This window comes from Drosophila hydei, unplaced genomic scaffold (assembly GCF_003285905.1).
Source record: "Drosophila hydei strain 15085-1641.00,03,60 unplaced genomic scaffold, DhydRS2 tig00008119-arrow-pilon, whole genome shotgun sequence".
Classification (NCBI taxonomy): Eukaryota; Metazoa; Arthropoda; class Insecta; order Diptera; family Drosophilidae; genus Drosophila; species Drosophila hydei.
This window is the reverse complement of record NW_022045830.1, coordinates 6,333,873-6,357,213: the sequence shown is the minus strand read 5'-3', so window position 1 is coordinate 6,357,213 and position 23,341 is coordinate 6,333,873. Positions and strand designations below refer to the sequence as shown.

Sequence of the window (23,341 nt, the reverse complement as noted above, 5' to 3'; positions counted from 1 at the left end):
TTATTTGCTGTTGTTGTTGTTGGCTGACTGGGATGGAAGTGCTTTGGTATTATTATTGTTGTTGCTGTTGCTGCCGCTGTACACTCATTGCTGCTGCTGATGCTGGCGAGATTGCCGATGCTGTGACGCCCAGCACGTACAGGCACATCCCAATTTTGGGGCTATGTTTTGCTGTTTTAGAAGCCAATGCCAAAAAGAAAAATGCAATCCAAAGATCGCAGACATGTCACAGTGCGCACTTTGCATATGTCCAAATCTATAGTCACGTCCAAGTCTAACCACTGCAGCCTTTTTGTTCTCTTTTATATTACTTCGGTTTGATTTTGTTTAAATTGTGGCCTTTATTTTCTCCGTCTGGTTATTAGCATGCAAAAAGGCATTCATTTTTTCTTGGCTTTCCCTTTGTTGCTGTTGTGCTTTGCTTTATGGCCTGAGGTTTTTTGAACTTGCGCAAAGATTTCAATGAATGCGCAATATACTTTATTTGATGTTTTTCGTTGCTGATTTGCAACACGCTTGATAAAATGTTATCAACATATTTTTGCTTAGTTACTCATTTAACCAACAGCTCTTTAAATATATAATCCCATATTATCATACAAATATTTTTTCAAAAATTCTATATAAATTAATTAAAATGTATTTATATAGTAAATTGCACGCAGATATGAGATACAGCTCGGGCATAGATGGAGAGCTTGCCAACTTTATTTGCTGGAAACTATTTTAATGCCTTTGGCACATTTTCAAATGAAACTTTAATCTTGTTGAGCTTAACTGCTATCGGTGCACAGATGCGTCCAAAAAGCTACAAAAATAAACTTCTGTCGCAACGCAATTGCCGTTGCTATTTAGGACACGGCAACGGCCACTGCAACAGCTACAACAATCAATTACAGGCAACAAAACAAGGCGAAACAGAAAACTAAAACAGAACAGAAAACAAAACAAGTGCAAAATGACTGCAACATTTTTTGGGGCAGTTGCAGTTTGTTTTTTCTGTTTTGTCGATTCCCACGTGGAAAATAAAACAATGCGAGCGCCGCGTAGATTTATCTGCATTACGAGGTGCGGCACCAGGATAAACAGTGCCTACCACACACATCCACACAGAGAAGCGCGCGCGCGGAAATGTCAGTCGACAAACTGAAAATTATGTTTGTGCCAAATTTAAGTTGGCTCCTCTTTTTTGGCCAGCAGAGAATTGGCGCTGTAATCCAACTGGGTAAAAACTGAAAAAAAGACAAGCAAAACGACAGGTGTAATAAATAACCCAAACGAACTGGCCAAAAAGGCAGAGCGTACCCACTGCAATGTAATGCAGTTGCAAAAAAAAAAAAAAATAAATAAAAAGGGAACGTAGGATGCAGCGAGTCGCCGCTAATTCGTGTCATTTAGCGCAGGTGGCGACAAAAGGAAGAGCAGCGAACACAACCACCAACGAAAACAGATTGACAGTGATAGGAGTCAGGAAATGGTTGCGGTTCACGAGACTTTTTGCACAAGTTGCCAAATATCTGTGTTGACCTCGTTGCGGTTTTGTAGCGAATAATGCAAACCGCCTATCAATGTCGGATCTATAAAGTTTTCCATAGGACGGTCGTATTGCTTTTTTACTGGCAGGCGCCCAAAAATTTGCTCTGCAGTAATTTTTGGGACATGCGGCGGTATAATAAATGGAGTGTCAACTGTGAATAGCGGCAGTATGCATAATTATAAATACATGTGTACGCCCTGTTGGGGGGCGGGGGCTTAAATTATGTGATTGACCCTATATAATTTCATAAATCACATGCGGGCTACTTTTAAATTCCGAACCTGTTCACACTGGTTCATTACATCGATAGGTATCGAACAAAAACTGAACTGCAGTTGCTAGTCATTTCGATACTCGACTATCGATACTATAATGCGATACTAACACTGACGCTTGCAACACTGTTGATTTTGAGGGCGTAGTTCCAACAAGTGAAGAACATTAATTTGTATTAGTAATCGCGTTGCGTGTGTCTGCATGCACTTGAATCTCACTTTAAATATTAGTTAATTTTTAAGTTAAAGTGTAGCAAATTTATTTATTTAGCTGCCCACGGTGGTAGCGACATCGACTCTTCTTCACACAAACATAATCAATCATGGTTCTGTTTGTGCCATCAACGATTTTGGGGCGCAGCTACCTGCTATTTGTGCTAGTGCTTGTCGTGGGCGTGTTCGCCCAGCACGAGTGGCAGGCCCGCGACGCCTTCGATGAGATAAAAATACAGTTCGACAAGGTAAATGCCGATAACTGTCCCATACAGCATCATGCGGACTTGTTTATGCCGTTGGACACAGTGTCTCACAAGCCCGACATCAAGGAAGTGAATGTGAACCCCGTATTCCCGAATCGTACGGCTCTACTGCATCTCCAGAACATGGCACTGAGCCGAAGCTTCTTCTGGAGTTATATACTGCAGTCGCGCTTCATACGACCGGCCATTAACGATACATACGATCCGGGTATGATGTATTATTTTCTTTCCACTGTGGCGGACGTATCTGCCAATCCCAGCATCAACGCCTCGGCCATTTACTTTGCGCCCAATAGCTCTTACTCTTCATCGTACCGTGGCTTCTTCAATAAAACCTTCCCACGATTTGGGCCACGTACCTTCCGCCTGGATGACTTTAATGATCCCATACATTTACAAAAGATTTCCACGTGGAATACTTTCGACGTACAGGACTTGGGCGCCCATCATCCCGATTCCATTTCAAAGGATTACACTCATGATCTTTATAAAATTAATGAATGGTATCGCGCCTGGCTACCAGACAATGTTGCTGGTCGGCATGACACAAAGATCACCTACCAAGTGGAAATACGCTATGCGAACAATACAAATGAAACGTTCACGTTTCATGGTCCGCCTGGCTCTGAGGAGATACCAGGTCCGATAAAGTTTACACGGCCCTATTTCGACTGCGGACGCTCAAACAAGTGGCTGGTGGCAGCCGTGGTGCCTATTGCAGACATTTATCCCAGACACACCCAGTTCCGTCACATTGAGTATCCCAAGTGAGTGATAATTTATAGGAGCGATATATTTCCCACTAATAAATCGCTGCTTTAGATATACTGCCGTATCTGTGTTGGAGATGGATTTTGAGCGCATAGACATTAATCAGTGTCCGCTGGGCGAGGGCAACAAAGGACCGAATCATTTTGCAGACACAGCGCGATGTAAAAAGGAAACAACCGAATGCGAACCCCTACACGGCTGGGGCTTTAGGCGTGGTGGCTATCAATGTCGTTGTAAGCCGAGCTATCGACTGCCAAACACTGTGCGGCGACCCTATCTTGGCGAGATTGTGGAACGAGCCTCGGCAGAACAATATTACAATGAATACAATTGCCTTAAAATCGGCTGTAAGTTAATATAAAGCTAGGGTACTCATAGTAAGAGTTAAAACGTTTCTTCCTTCAGGGATACAAAAGTTGCCCATTCAGTGGGAAAAGGCACCATATCATATACGAGAAAAATATTTAGATTTGCATACTGAGTATCGCAACTACTCGACAGGCGCAAGAGCCCTGCACACCGAACATTTGAATATTGACCAGGCCCTGAAGTATATTCACGGCGTTAATTACCGCACATGCAAGAAGTGAGTGCAGAAAATATTTGATGTATCTTTTGCAATGCTTTAAATTTTCGTTTCAGCTTCCATCCACAAGATCTTATCTTGCGCGGTGATGTTAGCTTTGGCGCCAAGGAACAGTTCGAAAACGAAGCCAAAATGGCTGTGCGTCTGGCCAACTTTATTAGCGCCTTTTTGCAGGTAAGCGTGCAAAACTTTCCCATCGCCTTCACGCTAAATGAAGAGCAATAATTGATAAACCCGACACCTATTAAGAGCCTTCGATGTCACCTCTTGAAAACTTCTCAAGTGTAAATTATAATTTTCCACGCGTAATTCAACTTCCTCGAATTTCCTGCAATGCCAGTTTCAGTTTCAATTGAAGTTTCAGTTATACGTTGCCAGTTGGCAGTTGCCAGCCGTGGCGTGAATTAAATATTCAGTGTCAAACCATTACCAAATGCTAAATTCATTAGTTTGAGCGCAAAGGACACGAAAAACGGGTTCGCCACAAGGCGTCGTCTTCATTAAATGCCACAGCTACACAGCCGCTATAGCAACATTAGCAATAAAGAGAAGCAAACGCTCGCACAAACTGGACTCCCTTAACCCTCCCTCTAAACTTCTGATTCTTTTTATGCTCGTATCTGTACAAGTTGTTAGCATACGCATCAAGATAATTGGGGAAATTTATTTCCCCAATCTAAGAAACAGAAATGCAGACTTTAGCTAAGCTTTTATGTCCGTAGGTATCGGATCCCAATGAGGTGTACTCCGGCAAACGTGTTGCGGACAAGCCGCTGACCGAGGATCAAATGATAGGCGAGACCCTGGCCATTGTGCTGGGCGACAGTAAAGTCTGGTCTGCGTCAACACTTTGGGAGCGCAATAAGTTCACCAATCGCACCTACTTTGGACCCTATGCATACAAAACGGAGCTGAACACGCGCAAGTTTAAGGTGGAAGATCTGGCGCGTCTTAACAAAACGCACGAGCTTTATACGGAAAAGAAGTACTTTAAATTCCTCAAGCAGCGATGGAATACGAACTTTGATGATTTGGAAACGTTCTACATGAAAATCAAGATACGTCATAATGAGACAGGTGAATACCAGCAGAAGTATGAGCACTACCCGAACTCGTATCGTGCCGCAAGCATTAAGCACGGTTACTGGACCCAGCCTCAGTTCGACTGCAATGGTTATGTCAAGAAGTGGCTGGTAACCTATGCGGCGCCCTTCTTTGGCTGGGACAGCCTCAAAGTCAAACTGGAATTCAAGTGAGTAGATTTCATAAGAAAAAGGGTAGGGGATACTTTTTGGGTTTAGGTCATGGGCCGGTTTGCTGCGTGCCGCTGTCGCGGGCCTGCTCACCCCTTTTAGGGCCAGTCCCATACTCATTCGCAATCCCATTTTCATTCACATGCAAATGCTCTGTTTAAAGTTTATATGATATGATTGTCTAATTTTCGAGTGTTGACATGGCCTAACTTATGACTTGTGGCTCTTCAGTTGCATTGTCATGTTAATGCTACCAATTAAACTGACTAATTTGTTGACTTCTCTCGCAGGGGTGTGGTCGCTGTGTCCATGGACATGCTGCAGCTGGACATAAACCAGTGTCCGGACTGGTATTACGAGCCTAATGCCTATAAGGGCACACACAAGTGCGATGAGAAGACTTCATATGTGAGTAGCGACTGTATTTTAATTGTTAAATCGTGCTAATTTTTTGCGTATTCACAGTGCGTGCCTATTATGGGTCGTGGCTATGAGACTGGCGGATATAAATGCGAGTGTTTGCAGGGCTATGAGTATCCATTTGAAGATTTAATCACTTACTATGACGGCCAGCTGGTCGAGGCCGAATATCAAAATATTGTTGCCGATAAGGAGACTCGCTATGACATGTTCAAATGTCGTCTGGCGGGAGCATCGGGCTTGCAATCTGCGTTGGGTTTGGTCATCTCATTGTTTGGCCTTACGCTCACGCTAATATATAGATTAAGTTAACCATCCATAAGCCAAATATCTAACGTCAATTTCCGTCCAAACGAAACTCACATCAAACCTCACAAAAACAAAAAAAAAATCTAAAAACTGACAAAGCAACAGCAAGACACAAAATTGACACCCAAAACAAAACGCGCTGTTGCCCAGAAAAGCAAACCAAAGTTGTCCGTTGTGTTCCGTATACCAGATATGTTTGCTCGATGCGTCTTTGAACATTGTCATCATTTATCTGCAAGGCGATTAAGTTGTAGACATAATCTATTACAATGAATCTGGTTATTTGTCATTTCTATCAAAAGCGGCAGCAACAGCAGCTACAGCAGCAGAAAAGCGCAAACAGCCGCGCCTACTGCGCTCAGATTACGGAAACGACGTCTCTACAGCTACTGCCTCTGCTGCTGACTGTGGTCGTTGCTAATGTCCATGAAGTTGCACAGCTGTATGCGTGTGCTCGCTCAGAATTTGCAAACCTGTTAACATCAAAACCCAGTTAGGCCCCGTACCTACACCCATCCTCTAGAGCCAGGCTGAGGGTTGTTTGTACCGCACACACACACCTTTCCTGCCAGGCCAGAGGCTGCAAAAAATAACCGAACGCCTGCCGTCGTGTTTTTCTTATATTAAATCGTCGACATTGAGCGTCCGATGGTCCATTGGCTGCTTTTTTGCCTGAATTAAATATGCTGGCGCTTTTTTTTGCGCCATGATTATCATATGCGCTTGAATTTTTATTATCTATACCCTGAGAACTTTTTCTATGCGCCGCAGGAACCAGTTTATCAGCCACTTGGTCTTAGATTTGGTCTCCTGCCAGGGCAACAAAAAAATTGCCAGCTCTTCTTTTTTCATTAAAAATGATAGGTAGCTGGACTTGGACATGTACACAAAAAATATTTTCACACATTTTTCATAGTCATATCAGGGCAACAGCGCGCCGGTGGGCAGTGACGACCGCTGCGTTTTGGGTAACTCCTCCATTTCCATTTGTGCCGTTGCCGGCTGCAGGCAGGAGCCAGCACAGCGGGTATACAATTGAAGTAGAGTTTCTCTAAATATATATCTACAAACATTCTATATAGATATATATCCATGTGTCTTTGGCGGTCTTGTCTATTATTTAACATATATTACTTTGTAGGACAGTACAAAAATGAAACAATCGATAAAGTTTTAATTGTGCCTTATGAAAACAAAAATTCCATGCTCGAATACATATTACTTACATATAGACTACATCGTAAGTCCGTCCATTTTATTATATATTTTCTATCAAATGTTAATATTAAGTGCCTTCACAAAAAATATATTCGAATTTTATATATGACATTGTTTTATGGCCTATTTCGTAGTTTAAGTCTAAATACCACACAGTGTTCGAAGCAGGCATGTTTGACTAGTTTGAAAAGACTTTTGTAAATGTTTTGAATACACGACTTACAGTAATATATAAATATATATAAATTTATTGTTTGCAGCATTTCTCATCTTGCACTTACCAAATTTATTCATATTGATATCCACGTTATAGCTCAGTTCTACAATCACGAACGAAACGCACACAATTCAAATAAAATTTGCAAACTTTATGATTTATCCAGTGCAAAAGGACTTTCCGTTAAAGGTTATTATTTTTGAAACAAAACACAAACAAAACACAAGACCTTGGAAAACCAAATTAAATGTTGCCGCCCGTTGATCGCCGGGCGTCACGTTTCTCTTATATCGCGGTAGTTGTATGCACGACTGAACTGATTTGATTTAGTTACGATCGGCCCAAGCTATCCGCGAAATATAAAGAATAAATCGTTAGTTCGAACTTTGATTTATTTTTGATCCTTTTAGAATTTTAACAAATTTTGGAAGGGTTTCAATTTGAATGAGAGATGTTTTTGTACTGAGGTTTATTTATTGTATGCCCGCAAGTGAGATTTTTCTCTAATTGACAATTAATGCAAGGCAACCAAGACAAATGAAATTAAAACAAGCGATATGCCATTGGCTGTAGTGTTTTCTTTTTATTAGTACATTGTGATTTCTAATTACAGTTCCCGGCTACATTAAATGCTGCCTCCATTTTGGGTAGGAGTAGCTTCATGAAATTGGTTATCAAACATCATTAAAAATTATCACAAACAATTATTGGATGTGGATACACATTTTAATACATTTACATAGTAGGCAGCTGCTAAATTGTATGCTCTAATTTGAGCTCCTTGTCTGTCACCACGAGCGAGGAAGCGAATGCAACTCAGTCGTTGAATGCTTGTGAGGATGCATTAGGAGTCAATCAGACAATCCCCAGCAACTAACATTTAAAAAGATCGCTTTCGATCATTCAATTTGCAATGCAACAATAGACAACAATTAGCTAAATAACAAACAACACACGATCATTACAAAAAGAATCACAAATACTTTAATATCCGTTTCGGTTTCCTTTCAAATAAAAACACACTTTAACAAAACCCACGAACCAAATAGGAATAATCTTTGGATTTCTCGTCTGCGTTTTTAGTTGCTAAAATGAGCTTACAACTAAACGGGCCATTTATTCATTTCTCTATGTGTCTCTAAAGTTAACGTGATCTCTATAAACAACATACCTTAGACTAACTAATATACCGGATTTTGCAACAATGAGTTTGGTATTTGGTATCCCTATCGAGGTGTGCCGCAGTGTGGGTTTACTTTAAAATTTTTAATAATAATATTTATTAATATACCTTTATGTACTATATAATTGCTAAAAACAATTGGCTTCGATATATCATTCAATTCTTCTCGATTATCTGATTCTTTGTTTTCTCTTTCATGTATATCAGTAAGTACTTAGTTAATTTCAGGGGCAAATTTGAGCTCAGTTATATAATGGGCTCTCTTCTGTTCGTGCTGGTTCTGGTTCTGGTTGTTTCTGGCTGTGGCTCTGTTTTTTGTTTAAGTGTGCATGGGCTTTCGCATGGACTCTGTGATTTTAAGAAAAATTCTATAGTTCGTGTCGACTATGAGCTATGTAGTATCTGTACTTGTTGCGTATAATTTGTAAATATTTGAGCAAAATTCTAACTGCATGTGTTTCAATTAAAACTCTCACAACAACAACGATAATTATATGACATACTTTTTACGATACGATAGTGGTACATACGCCCCAAATAAGTCCGAAGTGCTTGATTGATGTTGTAAACGCGTGTTAACTGTATGATGCACTTATTTCATATGCTTGCGGGACTTGATATGCAACAGCTAAACTGCACCACAAGGGCTAATCATTGGCCCAGTGGTTATTCTGTAGGTGCGTAATACACCACCGTAGACTTGCGTCGGAATCCCAAATTGAAGAATGAAGTCTCTGATTTTTTGCGATCATGCTCGTGCTCATGCTCATTGCCAAAGTATGAGAATAAGCGCCCGGTGCCGGTAGGTGGGGCACGAATGCCACCGCTACCGCGACGACTGCCATGGACGCTGTGGCTGCTGCTCTGCCGGTGGATCATGGTAAGCGATGTGTGCGAGTGCTGGCGTTGCAGATTATGCTGCTGCTGTTGTTGGTGGTGACGGTGGTGTTGTTGTTGTAAAAGTTGCTGGTGGTGGTGTGCGTTGGTGCTGCCATGCAGAAACCCAGCTGTAGTTGGCGATAGGTCAGTCATCTCACACGGCCAGAGGGTGAACGAAGATGGGACCTTATGTATCCCGTCCGATAATCGATAATGGTGGGATGCTGACCTGTTGAAGTACCGCTCCGAGGGCCGCGACCCCATCTATGTATTATATGTATGTATATATTGTGTTGTTTTGTTAAATCAGAACAGTGTATAAGATGTGTGGAGCATAAAGAATAGTTGAGATATTAGCAATGGGCATATAGATAGCGTTTCTACATTTTGGTTTTTTCTAGGCATTTCGTGTACAGTTCTAATGCGCTTTATGTACATATATGAAAATTGTTTTCCATTTGATTTTAGCAGTAAATATATACTTGTATATACGTAGCGGATCAACTACAGTAATTCAATATGCTCTAAAAGATAGTATCTTCATTATCGCTTGTTCATTTAATTCAAGGTGTCTGTTAGTTGATCAGCAATGCATTTACATAGTCTTACTAGTTGACACTAAGATTGTAGGCGTCTAAAATTGTTATCTAGCATTTTTTTTTACTGATTTTTTACTGATGTTTCTTAAATTTGTCACATTTTTTTTATATATTTACACAATAACAGTTTGTGTTTGTTTTAGTGTGTGTGTGTGTGTGTGTGTGTGTTTAAGGGCTATTGTAGGTATAAGCAGAGGCATTACTTGGGTGCCACATACATATATAAATATATAACTATAGAGTAATCAGTAAGCTGTGCTGTTATATTCATAATAATTTTAGCCATGGAAGCAAAATGCAACTATTTACAGTGCTATAGGCGATAATGTATCAAACTGAAATTATAATAAATAATGTATTTAATTTACATTTAGCTGTGTAGTGGAAAAAGGTTACGAGGGTAGCTAGTGAAGTTTCTATAGTTAAGGGTTGACAAAAATTATTAAGAGCGCTCACCATTTCGTTAGTTTCGCAATTTCAAGTATTGTACTTTTTACTAATTGTTTGGTAAAAAATTGATTTTGATTTTTTGTTTCGACAGTTACGACATTTATAAAAACATTTTGTGGGCCGTGGGGCTTAACAAAAACTTGCCTAAAGCCACACACGTTCGCTACAAAAATTGCGGTTTATAGGATCAGGAGTTTATTCATGCGCTTGGCTCAAACAACATATGAGTTCGTGTTGACAGCATAATATTTTCGTTTATGTTTATAATGGGACGCATAAATATGCTGCGATCTGTGAATTAAAAATCAAACCATAATACAAAAAGAGAACAAGAGAGAGAGAGAAAGAGAGAAAGAGAACAACACATAATTTAAAGAGGACTTTAAGCAGAACGGAAGAACAATTTTAAGAACGAAAATGCATCTGAACATTTCACTTGGACTTAGCTAACTCTAAAAGGTGGCAACTGTACCTTACGAGTTACTCATGAATTTCACAGGCAATAGTTAAATATGTTCAGGTACTTACCGAAAACTTCAGTGGTCTTTCTGAACTTGCGTATTTTATACATTTTTTTGTGGAAAATCATTTACAAAATATATATATGCATGTATTTCTTGTTTTTTTTTTTTCTGTACAGAATATCTGTCTGTGGTCATATTTTGGTTTTGCTTATTTTCCAACTTTTAGCTTATGTGGTGCGAGAAGGAACGCGTGATGTGCCGTTGCGCATATCTCGTGGACGGTCCTGTGACTGCAGCATCTCGTTTACAAAGCGCTGGCCTACCGCTACGTGGTATATATTCATTTATTGTGGTATTTTTTTGGTACATTTTTTGCAGTGTATTATAGTTTTTCGAATTTTGCAATGAATGTTGAATGTTGTAGTGGTTCAAAAATTAGTTTAGTTAATTGGCCAGGTTGATTGGTGTGTTGTGATTTCGTGTATTTTGGGTTGTTGTGTGTGAAAACAGAGAGAGAGAGAAAGAGAGATAGAGAGACAGAAAGAGAGAGAGAGAGCGACAGAGAGCGTTTCAAGAGAGGAGACAGTCGTATAGATAGACGGATAGGCAGATCGTGGCAGAGGTGAAGAAGAAAAACAAGAAGAAAAGAAGCAATAGTACAGATTAGCGGTGTTTTCTATAAATACAAATTACAAATATTTTTACTACTAGATAGCTGTTCAAAGATTTCGTTTGATTAAAAAAAGAAGGGGATCTTGTGTGATTCAGTTTGCTTAAATAAAAACTTCAATTTTCTTAACATTGTTTATGAAAAAAAAATGGAACACTCGTATCTTATCCTTTTCTTGAGGAAGCTTGCATTTGCAGATGATTCAGCTTAAGAGTCTTGGTATTAATATGAAAACATATATAAAGTGAATTTCTTTTTAGTGCAGTGTCAGATCTTTCAGAAGAACGACGAGTGCATTTTGAAAATTTGCAAGACTTCAGTTGCATTTTTATTAAGAAGGATATCGAATCCTCAAGAGAACTTACCTTAATGTTTTTAGAAATGTTTAAGTATATAATTGGCACTGTTTCTAATTGATACCTAAGCTACTTAGATGGATTGAAAACTACTGAAACTATTAACTTTGAATAACAAGAGAAAAATCTATAAATAACTAGAGAAAATAGAATAGTAATGAAAGCTTATTTAACCTTCAGCTCATAGAAAATAAAAATAAAATAAATAAATTAAGCAAAAGTATTGATGCAAAGAAATCAAAAATGAATTAAAGAAAATCTACTTCAAACCCTCATTAAAGCAATCGACTAAAAATATTTAAAGAATACTTATCATGTCATATTGAATATGGAATATCGCGTCTGGGTTTTAAAGTAAATGCCCATAACAAAAACAAACCCGACAGCTCAAACTTACTAGTCAAGTTTTGAACTAAGCGGAATTAAACTTAAATCAATATTCAACTTTTAAGTATTTATCTTTGTCAAAGTTTTGAGTTTTGAGTATGGTTTACCTATATGGCGTATAATAGCAAAAAACGTTGCTTTCAGTTGTGAGCACCGTTTTTTTGCTTGAATCAAAATAAATAGATCGTTTTTTGCCTGCTTTTGGCATTGCACGAACTCACGAAACTCACCTCGCATTGTGACCCAGCATTATGATGCTTCTGTAAATACAATTGAGAAATGTCGACACCATTTTTTATTTAAGAAATAAGTAGAGTATATAGCAATAGTGTAGAGCTTAGAAGATAGAAGACGTTTAAGTTTAGAGACAGAACACACAGGAGATAAACTCAAAGATAAACTGAAACAGAAAGTCAAGAGTTTTGGAAAAGTAAAGAGTGACCAATGGGAATGTATTTAACTTATAAATAAGGTTTTAAAACATGCCAATAATAAACACTTTATATGGATTTTTATTTTTCAATATTTTATTTATAGGGGGGTTTATATATTTATATATTTATATCTGTGCTCCCGTACCCATACCATACGCACTCATATACACTATAGGTAGTATTATTAGTTGCTTTTCACAGGAAGAGTTCTTGAAAATCGTAACACAAATGGCCTTTAACTATAAGAACTTAATAATGATGGACTCTGAGTCAGCCATGCTACGATATTTTGATATCTATAATAATTTGCGCCCTGTTTACAAAGTGCAATCAGTTGAATATATAGAAGAAGAAAAGAAATAATAAATGTTAAAGAGAGCATAAAATAGTTGTTATAGTATTTACAAATTGTAGTCCTTTGAGGAACATCTCTAGCCATGTGGTTTGTTCGAAATGAAAATGAAACGAAATAATTAAAAGTAATCACTTATGATGAAGCAGCGTGTACTATCAACAGTTCGTACAACAAACAGCCAAAAACAAGGAACCAGGCTGGAAAAACAACAGCATCCATTTCATCAAATGTCGAAGGAGATCTTAACAGGTCTATTTAAATTAAATATCGCAACACCAGCGAAAGTCAAGCTACGCAGTTAATGGAGTTTGTGGGTGTATGTGTGTGTATGCTTGTGTATTGTTTGTGTGTCTGTGCTACAATAATCGAACCACAGCATGGTTAATATTGGCAACAACATCCATATACAAAGATATTTTACACATTGGTGGTTGAAAAATAATAAATTATATTTATTAAATGGGTTCAAATATATGTATGTAAATGTAAAGTTGTATATAGTCTGGCAGTTTTTGATATACGAATCTCTGACCTGCCATAGGGTAACGAAATTATTAAAAGTGTTAACAACAATTAAACAGTAGCAAAACACATTAAGAAAAACAACAAGGAGGTTTCATTGGCCAACTGCAGGACGGCCGGAAGTAGTGTTGTTGAACGGCATATGTATAACGGTATTATAGTTATAGTTATAGTGTTGTGTAACAAGGCGTATATATGTATAAATATATATTCATAGAGATATTGTTAGGGTGTTGTACGTATGTATAAATTAATAGGGGACTTGTCATATAAAGTATGTATGTAGGTATATCATATAAATGGGTGAGCGTAAACTTTTGGAAGCCAGGGTGTTGTATTTTCACATAGTATATATTTGTGGGTGTGGTTAGCTATTCAAATCGAGTATATATTAATACTTGTTGAGTCAGTAAAAAATCTGTCAAGTTTTTTAATACATTGTGCGGCACTCAAGCTCTAGATCTTTATAAACGTATTTGGTAATTACTATCTTATGCCAACGTTAATAGTATTCTTGATAATATTGTAATATTGTTTGGTATTTTAGTTTTAGGTTTTGTTTTTGTTTTTGGGAGGTTTTTGGTTTTAGCTTGTGTATTTGGCCTACCGAATGAGCATAGCGAATTTCAGCTAATTCACAACAACATTGGTATCGGAGTATGGCACGAACGCTCTTTCTGCAAGATGTTTGTTTATATAAAATTAAATATATATTTTTATGTTATGTATACAAGTATATTAGAGACAAATCAATAAAGTTAATGATTCTTTTAGTTTAATATTTGTTTATATTAAATTTAAGTTGTTAAATTTATTAACTTTACTTAGCAAATCATGTAATTAAATACAAATATACGTCTTAAGTACAATGAAATTAATTGAAATGAAACGAAAATCATAAATTATTAAAAAAACACGCACGAGATGTAATCAAAATGAACATTAGCATAATTGTTGCAATAATACAAAAGTAAAACAAATATGGTAAACAGTTCTCTACTTACCGCAGCAGACGCGTTATGTAGTCGGGCCAGTTTTCGGGGAACATGACGAGGAAAAAGCCAATGGCTATAAGAATAACGCCGGCGAGTTTCATGCCCGCAAATGTCGCACTGTACAGTATGACGTCGAGTGCTTGCATATGAACAAGGTATTAAATTTAATTAGATTGCACTCACTATTTTTTAAAAATACGATTGACAAATATCTTAACCGAGTTGTTGTTTTCATATAACTCTACTCTAGAAAGACATAGCTCTTAAGTTAACTGTATCAAGTTACAATACAATCGTATCATTAAAGTGTTGCCTATATTATAATGGTGGAATAAGGTTGCCTACTCTCTAGAAAATTAGAAATTCACAACTTACAAATTTACCCTTAATACTGTTAAAGTAGCGAATCGTAAGCTAAATAATATTCATATTTATATGCCCCAAATGTTCTATGTCTTTACATACGTGTCGGCTTGTACACATTCGTATGTGCCCATATTTTAGATTGCAATTTAAAATAATATATGGTCACGAAATCCTTTGGGCGCACATTTTGCTATTGTTGTTGTAATTGTTAGGCAAACTACCGCCCACCAAAACGCTGATTCGAGAGGTTTTTCTACGTACCACCAGAAACGGGCACAGCGGTTATCAAACCCAATGTCACAAACATGTTGTAGGTAACGGCGGCACTGAACTGCATGAGTACGTGGAAAACTGCAATAATAATTAATTACAACGATAAAAATAGAAATATACTGAGCCCAGTAGGGAGGAGACAGCATATGCCTACCCAGGAGCAGGACGCTTGCTACAAGCAGCATGTTCCATGGTATGCTTTCTGATGTCAGATTCTCGGCGCCTGTCAGGTACAGTGCCAGCACAACGGGCCACAGCAGCAAAGCATTGAGCAACCCCAGAGCGGTGAATGTGAATGCGATTTGTGCCACCGGCGGATCGCCCATCACCTTGCGGAACATAACCTAGAAAGGGGGAGCATATGACGCTGTGAGCACGATATGCCTAAGACACGAATGGACTTGACTAAAGGCTTACTCTAAACACGGCATAGCCGGCTGCAGCTAACGTGGCCAGCACGACGCCGCCTAACGTGCGACTCTCCGTAATGCCGTCCATATAGGCAAGCAGCGCAATGCCTGTGTCGCACAGGATAACAGCCACAATCTAAGGTAGACATGGTTCAAGTTGTTATTTTGTTAGAAAACGAGCAGGTGGCTTTAATACCTACCCTGACGCCAACGAACTGCTCATGCAGTATGACCCAAGAGAGTAAATAGACACAGGCAACATTTGTGGCAAAGAGTGCCAATGCATCCGTGGCAAAGAGGACGTGCAGCGACAGGGTGTACAGATAGGTGGTCACCAGCCACAGGATGCAAAAGGACAGACAGCGATTGAGGAAACGGCCTGCAAGTTAGCCGAATATGGCATTTCAAAAGCGATTGACCCACTTTAATAACCACTTACCAATGGTGAAGCCTCTCTCCCGAAATCCTCGTATCACATCAGCGAGTATTTCGCTTAGTTTGTCGCACTTGCGAGCCGAGATGAGGCCTAGTATATAGATGGGAAAGAAGAGTAGGGAGAAATTGGTAAAGAACCAGGCCGCAAAGAATGGCGCATTAAAGTAGACGGGCTGGCGCGGTGGTATGTTGAACATCTCGGTGGCGTCCTCGACATGGTGCAGCGATGAGTCGCTTATGGCCAGTATATCCTCCAACTCGGTGCTGAGCTCAGCGCGACTCGATGAGGTATCTAGATCATCGTCCAGCTCATCGTCATATGGAGCACGATACAAATACATGTACTTGATGCAGTGTGTAGCGCCCACCCATGAGGCAGTCACTAGAATGGTGACGCACACGCCAAAGTACATCTACAACATAAGTTTTGTTTTTCAGTAAAAGTTGAATTACACAGAGCGTCTATATTTAGTCACCTTCTTGGCCAGCTCGGAGCAGCAGGACTCTTTGCAGGCCTTGAGTTTGCGAAAACGGACCTCCGCATCCTCGCCAGGTTGCCCATTGGCCTGCTGATCTATTGCCAGTTGTCCAGTCTGTGTGTCGTTGGACTCGCCTCCAAAATTAAGCTGTGACCCGTGTGTACCAGTGGGTGTGTCCGCCTGTATGGTAATGACCTCATTCGGATCTTGTTGGCTCGATGATATTGAATCTTGGTGGGTTATTTGCGGATTGCTGGAGTTGAGCACATTACTGAAGCCACAGCTGGAGACGGCGGTAATGCCGCTACCACTGGCACCGCCTCCCACGCCGCCGCTATTATTGTTATTGTACGGTCCATTCGACGAGGAGTCGCCGGTGACCACAACGGAGGGAGTTCGCACGCGTTTTGGATTGAAGATGGCTGGAATTTCGCCGTCACGCGTCATACTATCATTTCCAACGGCCGCTTAAGTTCATAGTGTCCCGATCCTGTTATGCAATACGAAAGACAAAAATCATTTAAATAAAATATAGTTGTTTTAGAAGGTTTCACTGCTTACCAATTTTTTGCTCGAAATTTTATATATCAATGTACTAAATCCCTCTCTTATTAATGTTAAACAAATCTAAAAAATTTTGCCATTTTCCATTTTCTATATATTTTTAAAAATTTCTACATTTTGGGGTTTTTTTTCAATTGCATCAAACTATCGTTTGAGTGAATAACACGCCATTAATGAAGAAAGTAAAGCTCACGTGCTGGTCCCGATTAGTTGGGAAGCCTCACTTAAGCCGGAGGGCGCAGGTGCCGACTTCAGTTGCTTGATGGCCATCTTGCAGGCAATACTGAAGGCTTGTTACACGTAAAGGGCAAACCCGCACCCAATCACGCAACATCAAGCATGGGCAATTTGCATACGCGCTTCAGGTAGCTGCTAGTTGGCCAAAAACCCAAGGCAAACAGTCATGTTACAGTGCTAAATGGCTAACTGACCTCCTGCAACGATAACATTGTTTTCTAATGCACAATGGTCATATGTGTCTCTTTCTCTCTCTCTCTCTCTCTCTGTATTTGTGTATATATATGTGTGTGTGCGTATGGCTGGGTGGATATGGGTACGTCATAACAATGAGAATTATGAGTAGCTCAATGTTCAGGTCAAGTTGAGCCAAAGTCAACGTCGTCTGGGTGGACCATAAACATTCACAGCCACAGCAAGTAGGGCAATTTGTATAGCTTTTAGTGCTGCATTAAATATGGCTGCCCCCGCTTAAAGGCCAAAACAAAGTCCTTGCGTCCTTCAAGTTATCATACATACATACGTCCCATTGGGAAGCCTACTGCTTGTCTGCGATAATGACATTCTAATTGAAACATAAAATATTTAGGCCATATTCAATAGCCCATTGGCAAATAACATTACTGCATAGCAAGCTATCGATGAATTAATAGCTTTATAATGACCCGCAATGGGGTGGTTAAGTAATTGCATGGATATTTGCAAAGCCATCAGCAATTTCAAGTATTTAAATATTTTTTAAATTTATATTGGTATATTGATTTTTTGAAGTCTTGCAGTTGTTTGGTATTGCATTTAATTAATAATCAAAATACACACATTGCATGTAAGTAGTATGTAAGTCTATTGAACTGAGTAGGAAAATCGTTTGCTGTTTTATTTATATTTGGCTATCAAGCGTTCGTATCGCATAAAGCAGTAGAGACTTAAATTATGGATACGGTAAATTTGAAGCGGGAGAGAAATTGCGTTAGCTGCCCTCAGTTACTCTCCGAGTCTATGAACTTGAATACATGTTGAGTGTTTGGAATTTGAATTAGTTGCTTTCAGTTTGAATTGAACATTCGCCTGAATTACAGTCGATGCGGTTAGACATACTGAGAATATGAGTGCGCTGGGAAACCTAATTATAATGCTAATTTTGAGTGTTTTGAATGGTAATTGTTAGTTGTTGATTTGACAATAAATACTAGACGGGTATTGCAAACATGTGTTTCGTTCATCAGGCGCAGCTGAGGCTGAAACAAACTGCGGGAAGCTGGAGGAGCGTTTGCTATACAGAAAAGACATAGTAACGGAGCCAGCTGAGTACCCGTGGATTGGCCTGCTCTTTCAGCGCAAAGGTATGATTTGTCGCACTTGCTTTAAGAGGGACTCATTCCATCTATATTTAGGTCAGAAATTTAGGAACGCCGGCTGCAATGTTGTAATTGTGGGTGAATCTCATGTCCTTACAACTGCATCATGCGTGCAAGGGCTTAATACTCAGCCAGGGTCGATAGCCGTGCGATTGGGTATTTGGGATGAGACGCATCAGCCCGGCGAGCCGTATATCTGCAATGATAAAGGCTTTTGTGTCCCGGGACCCGTGCAATATCTAGTTGATGCGATTACGGTGCATCCGCTTGCGGACAAGGACACGGGAATCAACGATATAGCTATTTTGCAGCTGTCGCAGCGCATCAATATGACTACTTACATTCAACCAGTGTGCTTGCAGCCAACTTTAGAGCCCGCCTCGTGGACTAGTATGGATTTTCATTACGGCGGCTTTGAAGAGGCTGACGTCAGAAAGGTAAAAGATATGGCGATTACCATATCAAGGCAAGTCTGCACTACTGAAACGGCGACACCGCCACCAGATAATCAGTTTTGTGGACTTCCGAGGATACGCGCCTCCACCTACAAAGGCGCTCCACTGATGGGCATTAATGTTGAGAATGATGTGCCGCGCAGCTTTTATTTGGTCGGTATACTAGTTAGGACTAAGGACGTGGGTCAGGTGTTTTTATTCTTCCAAGATATTAAACCTTTGCGACGCTGGATTATGGATAATACCCACTCAGCAAGTTCATAGTACAATAATCTTGTGTATATTATATATTGAGTTTATTTTTCAATTATTTCCAACTTGTCTTAATCGAGCACCCGATTGCTGCTTTTATAAACACTTAAACATCCGCATGACAAACGGGTTTTTTTTCACGGTTTTTAATTATAACTTCGAGGTAAGTGTGGAAGTGGAAGTACTTTAAGTTTTGTTTTATTTTATAAAAATTTAACTCCATTAAAATATAATATTTAAATGGAGTTTGATTACATATGTATTTGATATTTATTAAAAACATCAATAACTTTCTAAATTCTTAAATAACATGAGAAAAACATTTGCAAACGCTCAACTAGTTGAGCAACCCTCTTATTAATTTACAATATTGTAATAGCTCTGCTTATGCCAATGTGGTAGAAATATGCAATTCCAGTTTAGTTAATATCAAGTCGTACATCGAAATGCAGCTAGAATACGGTTTGATTTGTGTGCTTCTCGCCATCAGAGTTGTGCAATCAGACAGCTTGCAGGATTCCAAATGCGGCTACTTAAACGAGGCTCAGCTTATAATACAGCATGACTTTGCCATACCTACGGAACATCAGTGGTTGGCGCTCATTACGTACATAATTGGTAAGTGCTTGAGTCTGAATTATATTCGACATTAGTTGGTCAAAAATCTAACCGTCAGGAGAAAAGAGCAAGCTGCCATCGAGTGGCTGTGTTGGGGCTCTAATATCTAAACGAAATGTGCTGGCGCCCGCGCACTGTTTTCTGCTGTACGATGGGCAAGCCTCGGCCTACTCTGTGCTGTTGGGCGTATGGAATAGGAGCACCAGTTTGGATGATGTCAGCTGCGATAGGAATGGCTTTTGCGTCCTGCCTGCCCAGAACATTCCTCTGGACGAGATCGCCATACATCCCGAATACGATCCACTAACTCTGAAGCATAGTCTAGCGGTGCTTACACTGCGGCGCGATGCGCAGCTGACCCCAAATGTAATCCCTATTTGCATGCCGCCACCCTCGAAGCTCAATGATACGCTGGTGGGACAGTTGTTCGTTGCTGCAGGCATGCCCATTAAGGATCCTTTCAAGCATAAGACCTGGGTACATACGCTCAGTAGACCACATTGCCAGAGAGAGTATGGCTCACTGGTTACCAGCAGCGCCATCATCTGCGGCTATCAGGAAACAAATAACATATACGAACAAGGTGCTCCACTGGTGGGCATACATGTGAATAAGGATACACCGCGAAACTTTTACTTGGTTGGCCTGCAAATCGACACCAAAGAACATAACGATGCAGAGCGCGATGTGGTTGCCAGTTTTTTGGATGTGCGCCCCTATCTAAATTTCATTAATCGTAATGCCGACTTCTTAATTGTGAGGGACTGAACAGTGCAGAAAATAAAGCAGGCAAAATCTGCCAACAGGTCGGCCGTGTTAATTATTCAGTTACCTCACTCTGCTAGCCTCCTTACAACCTCGAATTTACTTGGCTTCATGCTCATGCAATATGCAAATTATTTATATGCTATTAATAGTTAATGTGAGAAACATGGAGATTGTAGTCGAAGTTTTCTGCTTTTCCTTTCGTAGGTTTTTGAAAAACTGAAAAGCTAACTATGACGGCTACTTTGACAGCAGCTGGCAGACAAGCGACAAGCGACAGGCGGCAGGTGACACCACCAGCAGAATTTTTGTCATTTTGGAGGTAAACGGGAAGCGGAAAAACTATAAACAATGGCTAAAACCCGTTGGCCACATGCCAAGGTATTTCCAAAGCAGGCAAAATTTGTTTTTCAACTTAAATTTTAATGGCTACAATATCAGGTGATAATTATAACCCAACAGCTAAGCACTGCAATCTATCGGATATTTGTATGGCGGCTACTTATATCAAAGAGTGCCTATGCTAGGATTTATATTGGCAATGTCTGCGTGACGTGCTGTGTGACGTGTTTGTGCCTTGGAATTTAATTCCTGAAATATGTGTGTCGAGGCTTGAAATAAAATAATTTTACATTTAGGGCATGGCCTAGATATATACGAAAATTAAGTAATTCCTCAAAGCATAGACTGCAATGAATAGTCATGAGATTAGAGTTCTTTACATTTTCTTCAGGATCCATATCTCTTAATTATGCTCAGTATTCAGCTTTTCATCCATTACAATATCAGAAATCTTCTACACAATCAGCTAGAAATTGTGGGTAGTGGACCATAAAGCTTTCAGGCACACACAGTAACAATAATTACAGAGCCTATTCCTAGAGTGCATATTTAGTCGGCAAATTTCTCCATGTAAGTCAAAAGATTTCAGCACGTTCTGTTTCTTGACGTGGCTTTTGTTTGTTTTCTTTGCGCTGCATTAAAATCGCAATAAAATTTAAATTGCCAAACAAAAACGAGGCAAAACGTGCACAAATGTGCAGACTGATGGGGCTGGCGTCTAGATAAACAGCAGGGAGCGAGACAGTGGGTGGTTTTGGTTGTTTACGGCCCAAGTGCAAAAACGCGATTCAAAACAAAACAAAAACTAAACAGCTGAACAGTCCTCAGCGTGGCGAAAAATGAGAGAGTGGAAAAGCGTAAGCTTGCGCTCTCGGGGCACGCGTGGGCGATTGGGTGTTGGGTGCTGGGTGAGAGCTTACAGCAACAACAATGCTCGAGGACAACACGCGGCATATACGCAATGTGACATTTTTAGTGGTTATGGTCAAGCACAACATTTGAGCGAGGGCACGACTACACATCGCCAATGAAACCGAAAGCGAAAGTGACGCCAAAAATTGTTACTCTGAGACACACCTGGCCTAGCGCAGCAACAATAATAACTGAGTGGGTGGGCTGAGTGAGAGAGGCGACCACAAAACGCGCACTTCAAAAACTCGTCATGAAACGCCCGCCAAGATGTTTCAATTTCGCTTGGGTGCTTGCTCACATTGTCCTTGCTAGAGTGCTGTATCTATCTTTTTTATACTCGGGTGTGTTTTTTTTTTTTGGGTGGGATCAGGCAACCGGTCGCCTTAGCCAGTCTTTGCTTTACTTACACTTACTCAGTTACTTTGTTGGGGCATCTATATACATATGAAGGGGCAAATCGTTGGGGCTTATGGGGGAAGTCTTCAGAGTAATTAATTGTTCAACTGACAACTGAGGTTTTGCTTTTGTTGTGAATGCGCACTGATGCGTTAAACGTATTTATATAATTTACTTAAGCACTTAATGGTATTTGTGTGAGGCATGCCACATACTTTACGCAATTCGTGTCATTCTTTTTTCACTCTCTTTCACAGTTCCTTATACAAAAAGGGAACGCTCCGCTGCTTGCTCAGCCCTTTCTTTAATTCAATTACATATATACAGCAAATTTTTGTTGTTCCACATAATTTAGAGCAACTCAAAAACTGAACACTGAACGGATACACAAAACGCACACGTACATAGATACACACAAGCACAGATGCGCACTAACACACACTCATACACCCACACACACTCTTATACTAGGACACGAGTTGTGGACTGTTTAGTCGAACGCAACTGCCACTTAAACTTGCCTTTTCACTAGTTTTCCTAGGCTGAGGAAAAACTATTGTAGTTTGTTTGTGGCTGCTGGCGATTTTCCAGCTTTCTTTTTAGCGCGTGTCGCGACTTTTTAGCGCTCGGGTGGTTTCTGGCCAGGAATCTAAACGTCGACTGAACTGATTCCTGAGCATGCCTTCAAGTTGGCTCTATGGCAGCCAAAGCTCGATTATAGTCTCCCAAAAGCACTCTCTCAAGCGTCCATTAAAGCTTTCTCTCTTACCATCTTTTTCTCTTTTGCCAGTTGTTGACACTTGTTAGAGATTTTCTTGTGTTTTGTTTGTTTTGGCCTTAGCTCGGAAGTTGTTTTGAATCCCCATATGGCGGGCTCTGTACGTTTCAGTCCCGTCGCCGCAGACTATCTGAAGGTCATCTACTATATTTATCTACTCTGTTTGCAAGGGGAAAACGAGTACATACTTTCGAGCACTACGCGACTTTTGTGCTTTTAATGCTATGATCTAGAGATAATCTACATGATCCATAACACATTTTATTATTCCTAGTTTAATTTATTTGAGCCTCAGTCATCAATGCAATGAGTATTCAAAGCTGTTAGCATTGTTGTAAGATG

At 39.9% G+C, this 23,341-nt stretch overlaps 5 protein-coding genes across 15 annotated transcripts in view; 3 read left to right on the top strand and 2 right to left on the bottom strand.

Annotated features, from left to right (window-relative positions):
• LOC111600664 (heterogeneous nuclear ribonucleoprotein R) overlaps nucleotides 1-7,508 on the bottom strand; it is a 48,070-nt gene extending 40,562 nt beyond the window's left edge. The window contains exon 1 of the mRNA XM_023316893.2: nucleotides 7,130-7,508. Coding sequence (XP_023172661.1) covers nucleotides 7,130-7,142 — 13 coding nt within the window. The 5' untranslated portion in view covers nucleotides 7,143-7,508. The remainder of the gene's footprint in view (nucleotides 1-7,129) is intronic.
• Nucleotides 1,958-5,701, top strand: LOC111600663. Its single transcript, XM_023316888.2, has 7 exons — nucleotides 1,958-3,058; nucleotides 3,114-3,409; nucleotides 3,468-3,648; nucleotides 3,705-3,822; nucleotides 4,371-4,900; nucleotides 5,192-5,309; nucleotides 5,367-5,701. The coding sequence occupies exons 1-7, from the start codon at nucleotides 2,136-2,138 to the stop codon at nucleotides 5,631-5,633; spliced, it is 2,433 nt and encodes an 810-aa protein (XP_023172656.1). The 5' UTR covers nucleotides 1,958-2,135; the 3' UTR covers nucleotides 5,634-5,701.
• Nucleotides 7,509-7,634: 126 nt separating the features above from the next.
• On the bottom strand, nucleotides 7,635-23,303 carry LOC111600666 (putative thiamine transporter SLC35F3). Of its 10 annotated transcripts, none has more exons than XM_023316902.2 (12): nucleotides 22,743-23,272; nucleotides 16,320-16,812; nucleotides 15,848-16,256; nucleotides 15,609-15,787; nucleotides 15,416-15,544; nucleotides 15,153-15,342; nucleotides 14,987-15,076; nucleotides 14,369-14,498; nucleotides 13,972-14,041; nucleotides 12,284-12,313; nucleotides 8,752-9,391; nucleotides 7,635-8,596 (listed from the first exon to the last, which is right to left on the bottom strand). In XM_023316902.2, exons 2-11 carry the CDS (start codon nucleotides 16,767-16,769, stop codon nucleotides 8,915-8,917), a joined length of 2,154 nt encoding a protein of 717 aa, XP_023172670.1. In that variant the 5' UTR covers nucleotides 16,770-16,812; nucleotides 22,743-23,272; the 3' UTR covers nucleotides 7,635-8,596; nucleotides 8,752-8,914. The 10 variants fall into 10 exon arrangements, with proteins under 10 accessions (XP_023172670.1, XP_023172671.1, XP_023172675.1 ...); XM_023316903.2 differs by lacking the exon at nucleotides 22,743-23,272 and adding an exon at nucleotides 16,884-17,291; XM_023316907.2 differs by lacking the exon at nucleotides 12,284-12,313 and having other exon boundaries at nucleotides 22,743-23,271.
• LOC111600671 (phenoloxidase-activating factor 3) lies at nucleotides 18,119-19,306 on the top strand. Of its 2 annotated transcripts, none has more exons than XM_023316919.2 (3): nucleotides 18,119-18,286; nucleotides 18,350-18,466; nucleotides 18,518-19,306. In XM_023316919.2, exons 1-3 carry the CDS (start codon nucleotides 18,229-18,231, stop codon nucleotides 19,198-19,200), a joined length of 858 nt encoding a protein of 285 aa, XP_023172687.2. In that variant the 5' UTR covers nucleotides 18,119-18,228; the 3' UTR covers nucleotides 19,201-19,306. The 2 variants fall into 2 exon arrangements, with proteins under 2 accessions (XP_023172687.2, XP_023172689.2); XM_023316921.2 differs by having other exon boundaries at nucleotides 18,120-18,280.
• On the top strand, nucleotides 19,550-20,664 carry LOC111600670 (CLIP domain-containing serine protease 2). The gene is made up of 2 exons (XM_023316918.2): nucleotides 19,550-19,806; nucleotides 19,865-20,664. The coding sequence occupies exons 1-2, from the start codon at nucleotides 19,635-19,637 to the stop codon at nucleotides 20,572-20,574; spliced, it is 882 nt and encodes a 293-aa protein (XP_023172686.2). The 5' UTR covers nucleotides 19,550-19,634; the 3' UTR covers nucleotides 20,575-20,664.
• Nucleotides 23,304-23,341: the final 38 nt, after the last annotated feature.